The sequence below is a fragment of the Mus caroli genome, unplaced genomic scaffold, assembly GCF_978045245.1.
Source record: "Mus caroli unplaced genomic scaffold, Mus_caroli_1 scaffold_6, whole genome shotgun sequence".
NCBI lineage: Eukaryota > Metazoa > Chordata > Mammalia > Rodentia > Muridae > Mus > Mus caroli.
In genome coordinates this window covers 50,523,419-50,537,587 of record NW_028227261.1, presented here as the reverse complement: position 1 = coordinate 50,537,587, position 14,169 = coordinate 50,523,419, and the positions used below count along the sequence as shown (strand labels likewise).

General features: G+C 42.0%; 1 protein-coding gene across 2 annotated transcripts in view; it reads left to right on the top strand.

Moving 5' to 3' along the window:
- Fyb2 (FYN binding protein 2) overlaps positions 1 to 8,159 on the top strand; it is a 114,616-nt gene extending 106,457 nt beyond the window's left edge. The window contains exons 16-20 of one of the 2 annotated variants that reach the window (XM_021159645.2): positions 1,713 to 1,799; positions 4,598 to 4,691; positions 6,889 to 7,045; positions 7,131 to 7,164; positions 7,429 to 8,159. In XM_021159645.2, the coding sequence (XP_021015304.1) occupies positions 1,713 to 1,799; positions 4,598 to 4,691; positions 6,889 to 7,045; positions 7,131 to 7,164; positions 7,429 to 7,441 (385 nt within the window). In that variant the 3' untranslated portion in view covers positions 7,442 to 8,159. Of the gene's footprint in view, positions 1 to 1,712; positions 1,800 to 4,597; positions 4,692 to 6,888; positions 7,046 to 7,130; positions 7,165 to 7,428 lie in introns of those variants that run through there. The other variant, XR_015047336.1, reaches the window with a different exon arrangement.
- The last annotated feature ends 6,010 nt before the right edge of the window (positions 8,160 to 14,169 follow it).

Below are 14,169 nucleotides of genomic sequence, written 5' to 3'. Positions count from 1 at the left end.
CAAAGATATGATCCAACAAGAATGCAGACATGCCCTGGATTACAGTATGATCCAGCTGGAATATAGACAAGCCCTTACTAGACACCTGTAATCCCTAACAGAAGAAGTAAAGTTAGTTTGTAGAAGGAAGCAGTTATGTTTGAAAGTGACATCTAATTGAGAGGCAGACAAAGTGATGAATCAGAGTAAGATTTGACAGAATGAGTCAGAGATATGATATGCCCAACTCGCACATGAACAGATAGGAAAGAGAAGCTACTTAAAGAACAGTGCAGAGTGAGTTAGAGGTAGAGGGAAGTTCAATGAGTGGAGGTAAATTGAGTTCAGGCAATGCAGTTGAGTTCAGTTGAGTGTCATTGGATGTAGTTCAGTTGAATGCATTGAGTTCAATTGAATTCATGCAGTTTCTTTGAGTTCTACTCAGTTCATACAGTCAGTGCAGTTCAGTTTGTGGAATTCAGAGGTAGATTTTCTAAGCAGAAAGTAATTCATCAGAAGCCAAGAGAAGCCAGTTTTAATCAGTTAGTTTGGAAAGGAGTTTTGAGCCAGAACAGCTGAGTTGAACCAGCCAGCCTGAATTCAGAAAGAACTAGAAAGGATGAGCTTATTCAGCACTAAGCCTCTGAGACAAGTATATCTGGTGAAGGGAAGTTACTTTTATATATATGCATGCATGTAAATACCACAAATTAGGATCCTCATGAGAGAGAACATAGGTTTTGTCACCTAATTTAATATTATACTTTCCAGACCTATCCATTTTCCCACAAATTTCATTTTTATTTACAGCTAAAATTTCATTGTATATATGTACCACATTTTAGAAAAGAACTATATTTATTTACGTGAATGTGTCTGTGTGTGAGTATGTACATGTAAGTGCAGGCGACCTCAGAGACCAGAGGTGTTGGATCCCCTGGAGCTGAAATTACATGAAGTTGTGAGCTAGGAACTGCACTGGGTTCTTTGTAAGGACAGCACATGCTCTTATTTAGCTGTCCCTCCAGCCCCCATGCCATATTCTGATTATCCACTCATCTGTTCATAGATATCTATGTGGTTCTAATTCTTTGTTATTGTGAGTACTGGAGCAATGGATGTAGAGGTGCAAATATAACTTTAGTAGACAGGGAATTCTTTGGGATACGCCCAAGAGTGCTAGAGCTGGGTTATGTGGTCATTTTGAATTCTTCAAAACCCTCCATACTTACTTTTATAATGGTTATGCTAATCTGAACTTTCACAAGCATTCACAGTTGATGATGTTAGCCATCCCTACCAGGGTGAGGTGCATCCTCAGCTATTAGTGAATTGCAAGTTTACTAGTAGGATTCACATTTTAGGAAAAAAACAAAAACAAAACAAAAAAAACCTCCCGAGGCTCAGAAAGGACAGGTCTGATTACAAGTGGATTACAAGAATGGATAGGTATGATTACAATTTTGTTTCTGGTGAGCTCAAATTTGAGCCACTGAGAGGTCAACCGGTTTTGTCCTGTGGGCCAGTGTGGCCTCGTTGTTTTTGTAAATGAAGTCACAACAGTAGAACTATAGGATGTTCACTGCATGGCCTGGCTGTGAGTAGGGATATGGATTTCTAGATGATGTTTAAACTACTTTGGTCATTGACCTAGAAAACACTGGGGGTGGGGGGCCTGTAAATGTTTACTAGTTGAATCTTAATGTACTTGATCAAAACATTTCTCTCCTCAGTGACGAGGATAAAGTGAAAACTTGGAAGACTAAGTTTTTGATACCAAAAGGAAAAAAGTGGGGGAAAGACAGCCAGGGATCCAAAAGGTAAGAACACAAATGCACTCACAACTCCACTACCGCAATTTCTGCACCTCTTGCCAGCTGGGGGACCTTAGGCAAGTCCTTAACTTTGATTTTCAGGTTCCTCACCTGCAACTGAGAACTAGCAACACTTGCCTCACAGTACAACTGAGAGGAGATAAAAGGCATAAATACACAGTTCCTAACACCCATCCCCAACCTGTTCCCTACTCTCCATCAATGAGGAATAAAAAGGCATGGGCAGTAGCTGCTAGCAAACAATGAAGGACCTACAGATTTCTTGTCTTTTAGGCCATGGAAGCATCCCTCCAGAAGGATAGAGCTTAAATACCATGTCAACCAGAACTGACTTTGCTACAGTGTAAATTTAGTTCTGACTACAGTTAGAACGTCATCAGAGCAGGGATTGCCTTGTCATGTGTCAATGGGAGGAGAGGTCCTTGGTCTGAAGGCTCGATAGATGCCCCAGTGTAGGGGAATCAAGGGCAGAGAGGTGGGAGTGGGTGGGTGGGTGGAGGAACACCCTCATAGGAGCAGGAGGAGGGAGGATGTGATAGGGTGTTTCTGAGAAGGAGGAAAACTGGGAAAGGGGATAACATTTGAAATGTAATAAAGAAAATATCCAATAAAAAAGAACCTTAAAATTTTATTCTAATCAAGAGAATAGTTAACCAAGAAGACATTACTATATAATAAACATATGTGCACACAAAAAAGGAAAGAAAATGCAATAATGAGACTATCATTGTTTCTGAAGAGCAATGGATCAATTTCTTAGATCCTTTTATAATGGTTTCTGGGACAACTATTCTATCAATAAGTAAAGTGTTTTCCATATTAGTTAACTGACAGCTTATTCCACCAGTAAGTATAAAATATGGGTGAATATTCAAAGGCATACATGACCTAAATAGACACTGTATGTGGAGGGAACATGTGTAATGCTAATGGAACTGGCATTTGCTGTAGGTAGTTCAATGCCCTAAAGGGTGTCATCAGAGCATGATTAATTTAGAAAGATATCTCTGTGATGGGTATGCAGATGGATGTTTTACAAGAATAGACATGGAGAATAGTATTGTTGCCAGTGGTCAGGGGCTAAGAGGGATATTTCCAGGTTCTTGGCTTCTTATTCAATAAAGAAATAAAAAACAACACATGCTGCAAAGTACTGAGGGAAATTTATTCAAAGCAAAGAGCTAGAATAGGTTAGATTACACTGTAAGAGGAGCAGACCTCGAGGACTACAGGATGGTGTTTGGGGCTTCTTTATAGGAAATCTAAGAGGGGGATGCAGTTGATCACAGGTATGTAGTTTGAGTGATTTTCTTAGATTGGATAATATAATCATGTATTTCCATCCCACAATGCACCTGACTTTGTGTGTGCCCAGTTATGGGATGAGTGTAAAATAATAAGGGCTTCTCCCCTAAAAGTTCACTTAGGGACATGGTTGTCTTCATCACACATGTACCCAAAGCCAGTTCAGGCCAGATCTTCCTTTCCATTTCTGTAGCAGAACATAAGCAAGTAAAGTCTAACCGAATACGATCTAAATTTGATAGTCATTCATAGTAGGAGGTATATGCAGTATGATGCAGATTTGTCCAGAGATGTGTATATGTGGTAAAAGTCTCAAGCTGTCAAGTGCATTGTAGCTGATGGGATGGTACCAAGTAGGGTCTCAGGTTGCTACACAATGCCATATGCTTCCCCAGTAATCTGCAATGAATGTGGCTGTGACTAGAATCTTGGAAAGACATACCCCAAGACAGGAGACACTTCTCACTACAACTGATAGGACTTGTGTGGTATTACCCTGTCTGTCCATGTATGAAATGGCTAAGTAGAACCAAACTCCACTTATAAAGCAGGAGAAGGGAGGAGTCTTCAAATATAGCTTCTGCTATAGATTTGTTCATTTTATTTGCTTAACCGCACTCATTTTTACTGCATCTTGCTGTATATTCTTAATTCTGTTCATATATTCCTCACATTTCTTATTTCTATAATAAAATATTCCCCAAACTAACTTAAGACAGAAAGGTTTGTTTTAACCCACAGTTCAAAAGTACAGTCCATCACCCCAACTCTTGTTTATTTACACTGAAAGCATACAAAATTACATGTTGTCAAAACCAGTTACCTTATTGTGGTGTTTTATGATAAATGTCTCCCCACAGTCTAAGGCATTTGAATACTTTGTTCCAGTTGGTGGCACTGTTTAGGTGGCCTTTGAAAGTTTAAAGACTCCAGTTATTTCTAGTTCTCTGCTTGGTGTTTGCTGTTCTAGGTACTGTGCCCACCAGGTCCCCGCTATGATGGACTCTAATCCCCCAGGAACTGGAAACCCAAATAAATACTGCCTCCCTATCATGTGCCTTAGTCATGGTGTCATCTCACTGCAACAGAAAAAGAAAGCTAAATAATACACCTACTATTCTACAAAACACATTCTTTCTCCCTATTCCATTGCTCCTTCTGCACCCAACCGTTCTCTCTATATGGTGCTGATTTTATTCCATGCTCACTTGGTATGTATGAAGCACTGGTTAAAAAATACATACGTATGTATTGAACAGAAAAATAATTGATATTACCTTTTTCAGAAGTTATGACAATTTGCTCTAGTAGAGGGTTGTATACAGACAGATGTGTGTGTATAGGTATAGAGATATATAAAATTATACCTGTACAAAGTTGTACCTGAGTTTATCCTGAAGCAGGATGAGTTCATAGCCTCACGGATGCAGGGTGTTTGTCATGCTAAACTTACCTCTATTCATGTTATTTCTGGACAGTTTTTCTCCCAGACATTTCTTCAGAACTAAGAAGCAAAAATTAGAAAAGAATAGAATGGAAAAAGAAGAAAAACTCTTCAGAGAACGATTTCAGGTATGTTCTCTTTTGAAAGTACAAATGAACAGAAAATGAACACCACTGACAATTAAACCTTCACTCCTGAAGATTCCACCAGCTTGCGGTGTCTCAGCCACTCTGAGATAAAGGCATGATCTTTTGTCTAAGTCTGACACTTTCCTATATTGACATGCCCTTGTATATTGCTATTCTATCTGACAAACCTTCTCCAGTGTTGTTTAAGGACCTATTCAAGCCTCGCTCCCTCAGCTCATTAGTACAGCACTGGTTGGAAGGAGAGACTTCCATATTTCGGTTCCCAGCATGCTGTACGTGTAGTGTTCGAGGAGTACGGTAGCAGAATCTCAAACTCACAGCTTTTATTAAGAGTCTATGGAGCATTTTCCACGGCTCCCAAGTTGAAGTAGTCCTTTTTGAATTCATATTCTGCTGAAGTGAGAACTGAATTTGGGAAACATTTTTATCACCATCCATGCACTAGACAGCAGGTGAAGAGAGACAAATTCTGTAAAGAGGAAGCACACTGAAAGCCAAAGCTCTACCAGAAACGTTTCTTGGTAGTTCTCTCAAGTCAGGACCACAGCTAACCTGTTTTCTCTCCTCACATTCTGTCTCTGCTCTTTCTGCTTTACCAACAAACCGTTCATAGTTTTGTTTCTAAGAGAGCTTGCATCTCTACCTCCAGGCAGACTTGGTCTACCCCACATCCGACATGCCCCCTCACTTTCTCCACCTGTCCTGTTCACTTACCAAGAACCAACTGAGGCATCTTCTCATTCCAGAAAGACCTGCTCAAACCTTCTGATTAAAGGGATTGTTTTGCTCTTCAGCTTCCCGAAGGACCAACATCTATGCAGTTCATTACACAGCACTGTGAGCTGCTCCAAGACAGCTACCTTCTATGTCTTCACATCCATGTGCTGAGCAGAGCCACTACCTCAGGCTTCATACACATCCCACACTATTTTGAAAGTGAACTAAATAGGACTTTACATAAATAAACCCTTAACCACTGCTATCATCTGCTTGGCTCAAGGTGATAATGTTATTTGATTAGATCAAAACCAACAGTATAGCAACCTCTGATTGAAAAGACCCTATACTCCAGCTAGCACTTTCTCCCTTGACTATCCCACATGGGACAGAAATCCTATCTCTCTATGCAATTTAAGTCTATTCTTAATTACCTGAGGTGGGCTTCTAGTAACCTTTAGGGAAAAATTATGCCATTTCAATCCAGCTCAAATGAAAACACAGTGTGTACTTCACTGGTGAAGCTTCTTTTAAAAAAAAAAGCTGGTGTGTTTGCTAAATTCTACCATAGAAACGTTTAGTATACTTGCAACAGTAATCTGTTGAAGGCAGTCACGGGTCTTTGGCGGATAAGTATTTCAAGTAGAAAAAGAAGTGAGTGTGCTTGAGTAAGGCCTGGAGAGATGGAAGCAGGGTGCGTTTACAAAGTCTCATGGAGCTGCCTGGGGGTTCAGTAAGGAGGACAAAGACATGGAGGTGACCTACATCAGAATAGCATTTGAAGAAACCATTTTGGATTCCTAGTAAACACAAGGGGCTTGGGGGAGCACCCTTAGCCAGCTGAGGAGGAAGCTATAAGTGGAGACATTCCATTCTAATCTGGTAAAGGACATCTATGACCTAAGCTACCTGTCCCAGCTTTGTTTTCCTGGTCAGTGCATGACAAGACGAATTACTTGTAGAGGCTAGCTCGTCAGAAAGAAAATATCCTGTGGGTTTAGGAACCGAATTTCCAGTCAGAAGCTGCTGCTCCTCAAATGCTTGTCTTTCCCCCTCACACCCAACTACTGCCATTGTAAAATGCATGTGCCCTATAAAGGTGAGGATGGAGCATCATCCAGAAACAGAAAGTCAACTCTACCGCTCTGTGAAATGTTTCCTGAGTTGGGAGGTGCCTGTGTTGTTATGGTATAGCAACTGTGGTATATTCTAAGCCACCAGGACTTGTTCTAATATGTATTAGTGGATGTGAAAACAGTTTCAAAATATAATCACATTAGACAGATGTTTTATTTTGGACGTCACTATTATTTTAAGGGAGTTTCACTGTAATATCCCCATCATTTATTTTGTCCATGTATCTAGTATCCTATACTTTGAGGTTACTATATTATACCCTTCATTAATTCTGTTATAACCACCATGCAAGCATGCCCTTACTAGTAATTTCTCATTTTAGTATGGCAAAGAAATCCTGGTCATTAACAGAGCTGTAGCATGTGCCAGTAATTCACGAAATGGAATGTTTGATCTGCCAATAACTCCTGGCGAACAGCTGGAAGTCATCGACACCACTGAGCAAAACTTAGTGATCTGTCGCAATTCCAAAGGCAAATGTGAGTTTACGTTGAAATGTTTTCTTTATATTAAAGAATTTTCTCTAGAACTCTCAGGTTAGTAAAGTGAGTTTTGTTTCTACAGATGGATATGTGCTCGTTGAACATCTAGATTTCAAGTAAGTTGTTTAATTTTATATCCAATCATAAGTTGCAGGTTCTTTGATGTAGTGTTGTATATTCTAGTTTTAAAGGACCAGAGTTTATTTGGAAACTCTGTAGTGCTCTGTCTGGGATTGCATCGGAGGAGGCCATGTCATTGGACTTCCACTATACTTACCAAACTAGTATGCAGAGCCCATTTGTAAACAGTCTTTAGAAATCACCTAACTGTTCTGATAGCATGTATTTCATATGCCTGCACGTATTCCTTTCTGTCGCAGGCATCAGGGCTGATGTAATTAAGAAGGTCTGCGTGATGTCTGGATGTGTCCTAGGTCTGAGTTCGGCCCCACAGCACTTTCAGCTCCTGCCTCAAGGGTGGAAACTCTGTCAGAAACTCAGAAGAAAACCCCTTAACAAGTCAATGTTGGTTTTACGCCATAAAAGTTTGTCCTTCGATGTCTATGTCCCTGCTGGTTCAGGAGAGTATGAAGCAGTATGTTAGTATGTGAGCATGTCCCTAATGAGCCATACCCCAAGTTAGAAATCTTGCCTTCAGGCACCAGGGAGTTGGGCAGATGGTGAGTGAATTGTAACGTTAGTATACTGCACATGTAACTGCTTGGTACATAGCTACATTTCACATGAATTCTGTGTAGTAAATAATGTGACCATGTCACCACCACCTGAGCCATAATCACTTGGTTTTTTTTTTTTTTTTAACCAAAGTGAAAGACAAGTACTGCTGAAGGGATTCTTTTCTAAACTTAACCAGAACTATTGTTTAGAAGTGTTTAAGTATATTTAACAAAAATGTGAAAATATGTAAAATATATACATGTTGTATCATGTTAAAAATAGGGGGAAGGTATTAGTTTGTCTGTTTGGCTACAACACTTCCAAATATATATTTCATTTATATTAGAGTAAGTAGAAATTACAGAGTTGTAAATACGATTCTGGTTCTACCCGATATGCACTGTATGTTAATAAAGTCTAGATATGCTTTCAACTATTACTTCAGCTCATTTCCTAATCTTCCAGAACCCCGCCCCCCCCCCCCCCCCCGCAGTTCCCAGCACTCACATGTAGTAGCCACTCTATCTCTAACTCCAGGAGATGATGTCCCTGCAGGACATCTGCCTTCATGTGACATACGTTCACGCATGAAGAATTGGGCTTTAGCAGAAGGCCCAGGGGAAGCTTTCTCCTGACAGACCCATCCTTCCTACTTGGAATCTACTTTTTAGGCTTCTGTGGTCTTCCATCTTCCTTTACATGGTCCCAATGGCACATGCCAATAAAGGGCATTTCACCCTAAAAGAGATGAATCAAAGGTATTTACAGAGTTCTAAGTTTATAAAATCAAACAGGCACATTACCACAAATATAAAAGCTAAACACATAAACAGAATGGCTTAAAGATTAAGAAAGGTGTTACAGCTAAAGTGGTACAAAGCTTGGTGTCAAAGAAAGGCAGAAACTAGAAAAATCGAATCTTCCTGGAGAATGCCGAGAAAGTGAGGCTAATAATATGCAAAGTCTGGGGAGAAGTTCTGTTTGGAGAACTTCCTCTAAAGACTGGGGACCCATTCAAGGATTAGGCTAAGAAAAAATGCCAATGTTAATAGGGTTACAGATTATAGAGAAAAAAGACTTCCTTGCAATATTCGATTAGGGAAATTTCACAAAGCTTCCACAGGTAGATGAAGAGCTCCAGGCAATCAATGGTTGCTGAGAGGGCCTCTTTCCTAGAGGGTTAAGCTCTCTGATAGGAATCAACACTACACACATGTACAGAACATTAAATGAGGCCACTAGGCTGTTAGTCATGTTTGGAAGTGAACTTCAACAGGCAAAGACAAATGCAGCCTTAACGTGTCAGCACAAGTGAATGGAACAAGCCATACTGATGTCTGGCATGTTAGACTCAAAACTGAAGCCCAGCACAGGAGGTAACCAATGCCACTTCATTTTGATCCCAGGAATAAATCTAAGCATACACTCAGCAAAGAGCAGTGCACCTGATTTCATTAGACTGACCCGTCTAGATATAACAGCATTAGACTGACCTCCATATAGAAATACTGGTAGGTGACTTCAATGCCTTGCTCTCACCAACAGTCACCCAGACACATAAGCAAGTAAACTCCAAATGAATGGAACAGACATCTGCGTAATATTTCACCTGCAGAGTGCACATTATTTTCAGCAATTGTACAAAGCAAGTCCTTTCAAATCTTTTTTAAAAAAATCTAGAATAGCAGAAAAATTAGAGTATTTCTCATGAAAATAGAACAACATATTATTGAACAATGAGTGGGTCATTTTTATAAAAAAAAGAGGGAAATTTCAGGAATTGTAGAACACAATCATAATAAACACATGGCAGAATCTGTACTATATCCTGAAAATCTTTCTACAGTAGGAAAACTGCAGCTATATTTAGCCCCAGGCGGTGGTTGCACCCATCATCTCAGACTTGGTATGAGCATCCCACAGCTTTGCCCGTATCACTGAAGCAGGCCGTGCACATTCCCCAAGACTTTGGTGCTTGTCAGTCACCCTGGAGGTCAGCCTGTGTCTCCAAGGCCTCCTCTACCCCCAACCCCGTGGAGCTGATTGCCCTCACCAACGCTTTGACCATGCCCATAGTCCTGCTGTCACCTAAGCAAGGCCAGGTCACCACAGCCACCCCGAGTGTGAATAAGCACCTGTTGTCTAGTTTCTCCAGCTGGATTGCATGAAGGTGAAGTATTGACAACAAAGGACACAACCCTCAGCAGCTGTGAGCCGAATATGGACTGAAACGTTTTTCAGTGCAGACTAGCAAGGGTTAAGTGTTATCCTCCTTTTGTTCATTTTGCTTTGTTGGTAGTACATATTTTTGTTCTGTGTCTTTTTGTGTTGTGTTTTTGGTTTTGTCAATATTTTAATAATGTGTGAGTATAAAACAACTCACAATTTTGTACATTAACTCACTGTGTGTCTTAGGGTTTTGCTGCTTTGAACAGACACCATGACCAAGGCAAGTCTCATAAAGGACAACAACACTTAATTGGGGCTGGCTTGCAGTATCATTAAGTATCATTAAGATGGCAGCATCCAGGCAGGCATGGTACAGGAGGGCCTGAGAGTTCTACATCTTCATCTGAAGGCTGTAGCAGAATACTCGATCCCAGAGAGCTAGGACAAGGATATTAAAGCCCACACCCACAAGCCCACACCTCCCAACAGTGCCACTTCTGAGCTGAGCATATACAAACCATCGCATTCCATTCCCTGACCCCAACAGGCATGTTCAAACACATGAGTCTATGGGAACCCTATCTAGTCATAGCATAATTTTAAAAGTGCATTTAGTACAACTTCCAAAGTCCCCAGAGTCTATAGCAGTACATCTCCTGGGCATATACCCAAAAGATGCTCCAACATATAACAAGGACACAAGCTCCACTATGTTCATAGCAGCCTTATTTATAATAGCCAGAAGCTGGAAAGAATCCAGATGTTCTTCAACAGAGGAATGGATACAGAAAATGTGGTACATTTACACTATGGAGTACTATTCAGCTATTAAAAACAATGACTTATGAAATTCTTAGGCAAATGGATGGAACTAGAAAATATCATCTTGAGTGAGGTAACTCAATCACAAAAAAAAACACACTTGGTATGCACTCACTGATAAGTGGATATTAGCCCAAAAGCTCGGAATACCCAACATTCAATTCACAGACCACATGAAGCTCAAAAAGAAGGAAGACAAAAGTGTGGATGCTTCAGTCCTTCTTAGAAGGGGGAACAAAATACTCATGTGAGCAAATATGGAGACTGAAATGTGGAACAGAGACTGAAGGAAAGGCCGTCCAGAGACTGCCCCACCTGAGGATTCATCCCATATACAGTCACCAAACACAGAGACTATTGTGGATGCCAAGAAGTGAATATTGACAGGAGCCTGATATAGCTCTCTCCTGAGAGGCTCTGGCAGAGCCTGACAAATACAGAGGCAGATGCTCGCAGCCAACCATTGGACAGAACACAGGGTCCCCAATGGAGGAGATAGAGAAAGGACTGAAAGAGCTGAAGAGGTTTGCAACCCCACAGGAAGAACAACAATATCAAGCAACCAGACCTCCCCCAGAGCTCCCAGGGCTCCAGCCGCATATGTAGCAGAGGATAGCCTTGTCAAGCATCAATGGGAGGAGAGGCCCTTGGCCCTGTAAAGGCTCAATGCCCTAGTGTAGGGGAATGCCAGGTTGGGAAGGTGGGAGTGGGTAGGTGAGTGAGAGAACACCGTCATAGAAGGAGGGGGGTGGGATAGGTAGTTTCTGGGCGGGGGGCCGGGAAAGGGGATAACATTTGAAATATAAAGAAAAATTTAAAAAAATATATATATAAAATGGAAGAAATCAAGTTATCCATTTCCAGATGACATGATTATATACTACTCTGTATTTAAAAACCTTGTAAAGTATATCAGAAAGTCAGTTAATAAGAATTTTCAGTGACATTGTAGTTTACAAATCAATATACAAAAAGCAGTACCTTTCTTACATACCAGCAATGAAACTGCAGAGAAAGAAATTAGGAGCCGGGCATGGTGGCGCACGCCTTTAATCCCAGCACTCGGGAGGCAGAGGCAGGCGGATTTCTGAGTTCGAGGCCAGCCTGGTCTACAAAGTGAGTGCCAGGACAGCCAGGGCTACACGGAGAAACCCTGTCTCGAAAAAACCAAAAAAAAAAAAAAAAAAAAAAAAAAAAGAAATTAGGAAAACATCCCAGTCACAAGAGTTCCAGGAAAAAAAGAGTACCTAGGAATAACCTTAAGAAGGATGTGAGAAGCCTCTTCCGGTCAGAAAAGCACCGGGGCAGCTAGGGCGCAGGGTCAGCTGACACTCGCCAGCTACCCACAACACCCGCCACAGGATCTTAAGACTTCTGGTGAGTGGAACACAGCTTCTGCTCCAATCCAATTGTGCGCGGGACCTGAGACTGCATTAGTTAGGGAAGCAGAAACCAGCCTGAGTAGGGCCACAGGCCTCATCCTGCCGGATCAGCGCCGGGGTAGCTAGAGCACAGGGTTGCCTGACACCGGCCAGCTACCCACGACCCCTGCCACAGGATTTTGGGACTTCTGGTGAGTGGAACACAGCTTCTGCTCCAGTCCAATCACGCGGGACCTGAGACTGCTCTGGTTGGGGAGAGAGAAATCCGGCCTACATAGGGCCACAAGCCTCTTCCGGTCAGAAAAGCACCGGGGCAGCTAGGGCGCAGGGTCGGCTGACACTCGCCAGTTACCCACAACACCCGCCACAGGATCTTAAGACTTCTGGTGAGTGGAACACAGCTTCTGCTCCAATCCAATTGCACGCGGGACCTGAGACTGCATTAGTTAGGAAAGCAGAAACTGGCCTGAGTAGGGCCACAGGCCTCATCCGGCCGGATAAGCACAGGGGTAGCTTGAGCGCAGGGTCGCCTGACACCCGCCAGCTACCCACGACCCCCGCCACAGGATCCTGAGACTGCTGGTGAGTGGAACACAGCTTCTGCTCCAGTCCAATCAGGCGGGACCTGAGACTGCTTTGGTTGGGGAGGCAGAAATCCGGCCTACGTAGGGCCACAAGCCTTTTCCGGTCAGAAAAGCACCGGGGTAGCTAGGGCGCAGGGTCGGCTGACACTCGCCAGCTACCCACAACACCCGCCACAGGATCTTAAGACTTCTGGTGAGTGGAACACAGCTTCTGCTCCAATCCAATTGTGCGCGGGACCAGAGACTGCATTAGTTAGGGAAGCAGAAAACCGGCCTGAGTAGGACCACAGGCCTCTTCCGGCTGGACCAGCACCAGGGTACCGCCAGCTACCCACGACCCCCGCCACAGGATTTTGAGACTGCTGGTGAGTGGAACACAGCTTCTGCTCCAATCTTTAAACAGTGACAACGATAACAACTAACCCCAGAGATTACCAGATGGCGAAAGGTAAACGTAATAATCTTACTAACAGAAACCAAGACCACTCACCATCATCTGAACCCAGCACCCCCACTTCGCCCAGTCCAGGGCACCCCAACACACCGGAAAAGCTAGACACGGATCTAAAAGCATATCTCATGATGATGGTAGAGGACATCAAGAAGGACTTTAATAACTCACTTAAAGAATTACAGGAGAACATGGCTAAAGAGTTACAAGTCCTTAAAGAAAAACAGGATAACACAATCAAACAGGTAGAAGTCCTTAAAGAAAAACAGGATAACACAATCAAACAGGTAGAAGTCCTTAAAGAAAAACAGGAAAACACATCCAAACAGATGATGGAAATGAACAAAACCATACTAGACCTAAAAAGGGAAGTAGACACAATAAAGAAAACCCAAAATGAGGCAACACTGGAGATAGAAACCCTAGGAAAGAAATCTGGAACCATAGATACGAGCATCAGCAACAGAATACAAGAGATGGAAGAGAGAATCTCAGGTGCAGAAGATTCCATAGAGAACATCGGCACAACAATCAAGGAAAATGGAAAATGCAAAAAGATCCTAACTCAAAACATCCAAGAAATACAGGACACAATGAGAAGACCAAACCTACGGATAATAGGAGTGGATGAGAATGAAGATTTTCAACTCAAAGGACCAGCAAACATCTTCAACAAAATTATAGAAGAAAACTTCCCAAATCTAAAGAAAGAGATGCCCATGAACATACAAGAAGCCTACAGAACTCCAAATAGACTGGACCAGAAAAGAAATACCTCCCGACACATAATAATCAGAACAACAAATGCTCTAAATAAAGATAGAATACTAAAAGCAGTAAGAGAAAAAGGCCAAGTAACATATAAAGGCAAGCCTATCAGAATTACACCAGATTTTTCACCAGAGACTATGAAAGCCAGAAGATCCTGGACGGATGTTATACAGACACTAAAAGAACACAAATTCCAGCCCAGGCTACTATACCCAGCCAAACTCTCAATTAACATAGATGGAGAAACCAAGTATTCCACGACAA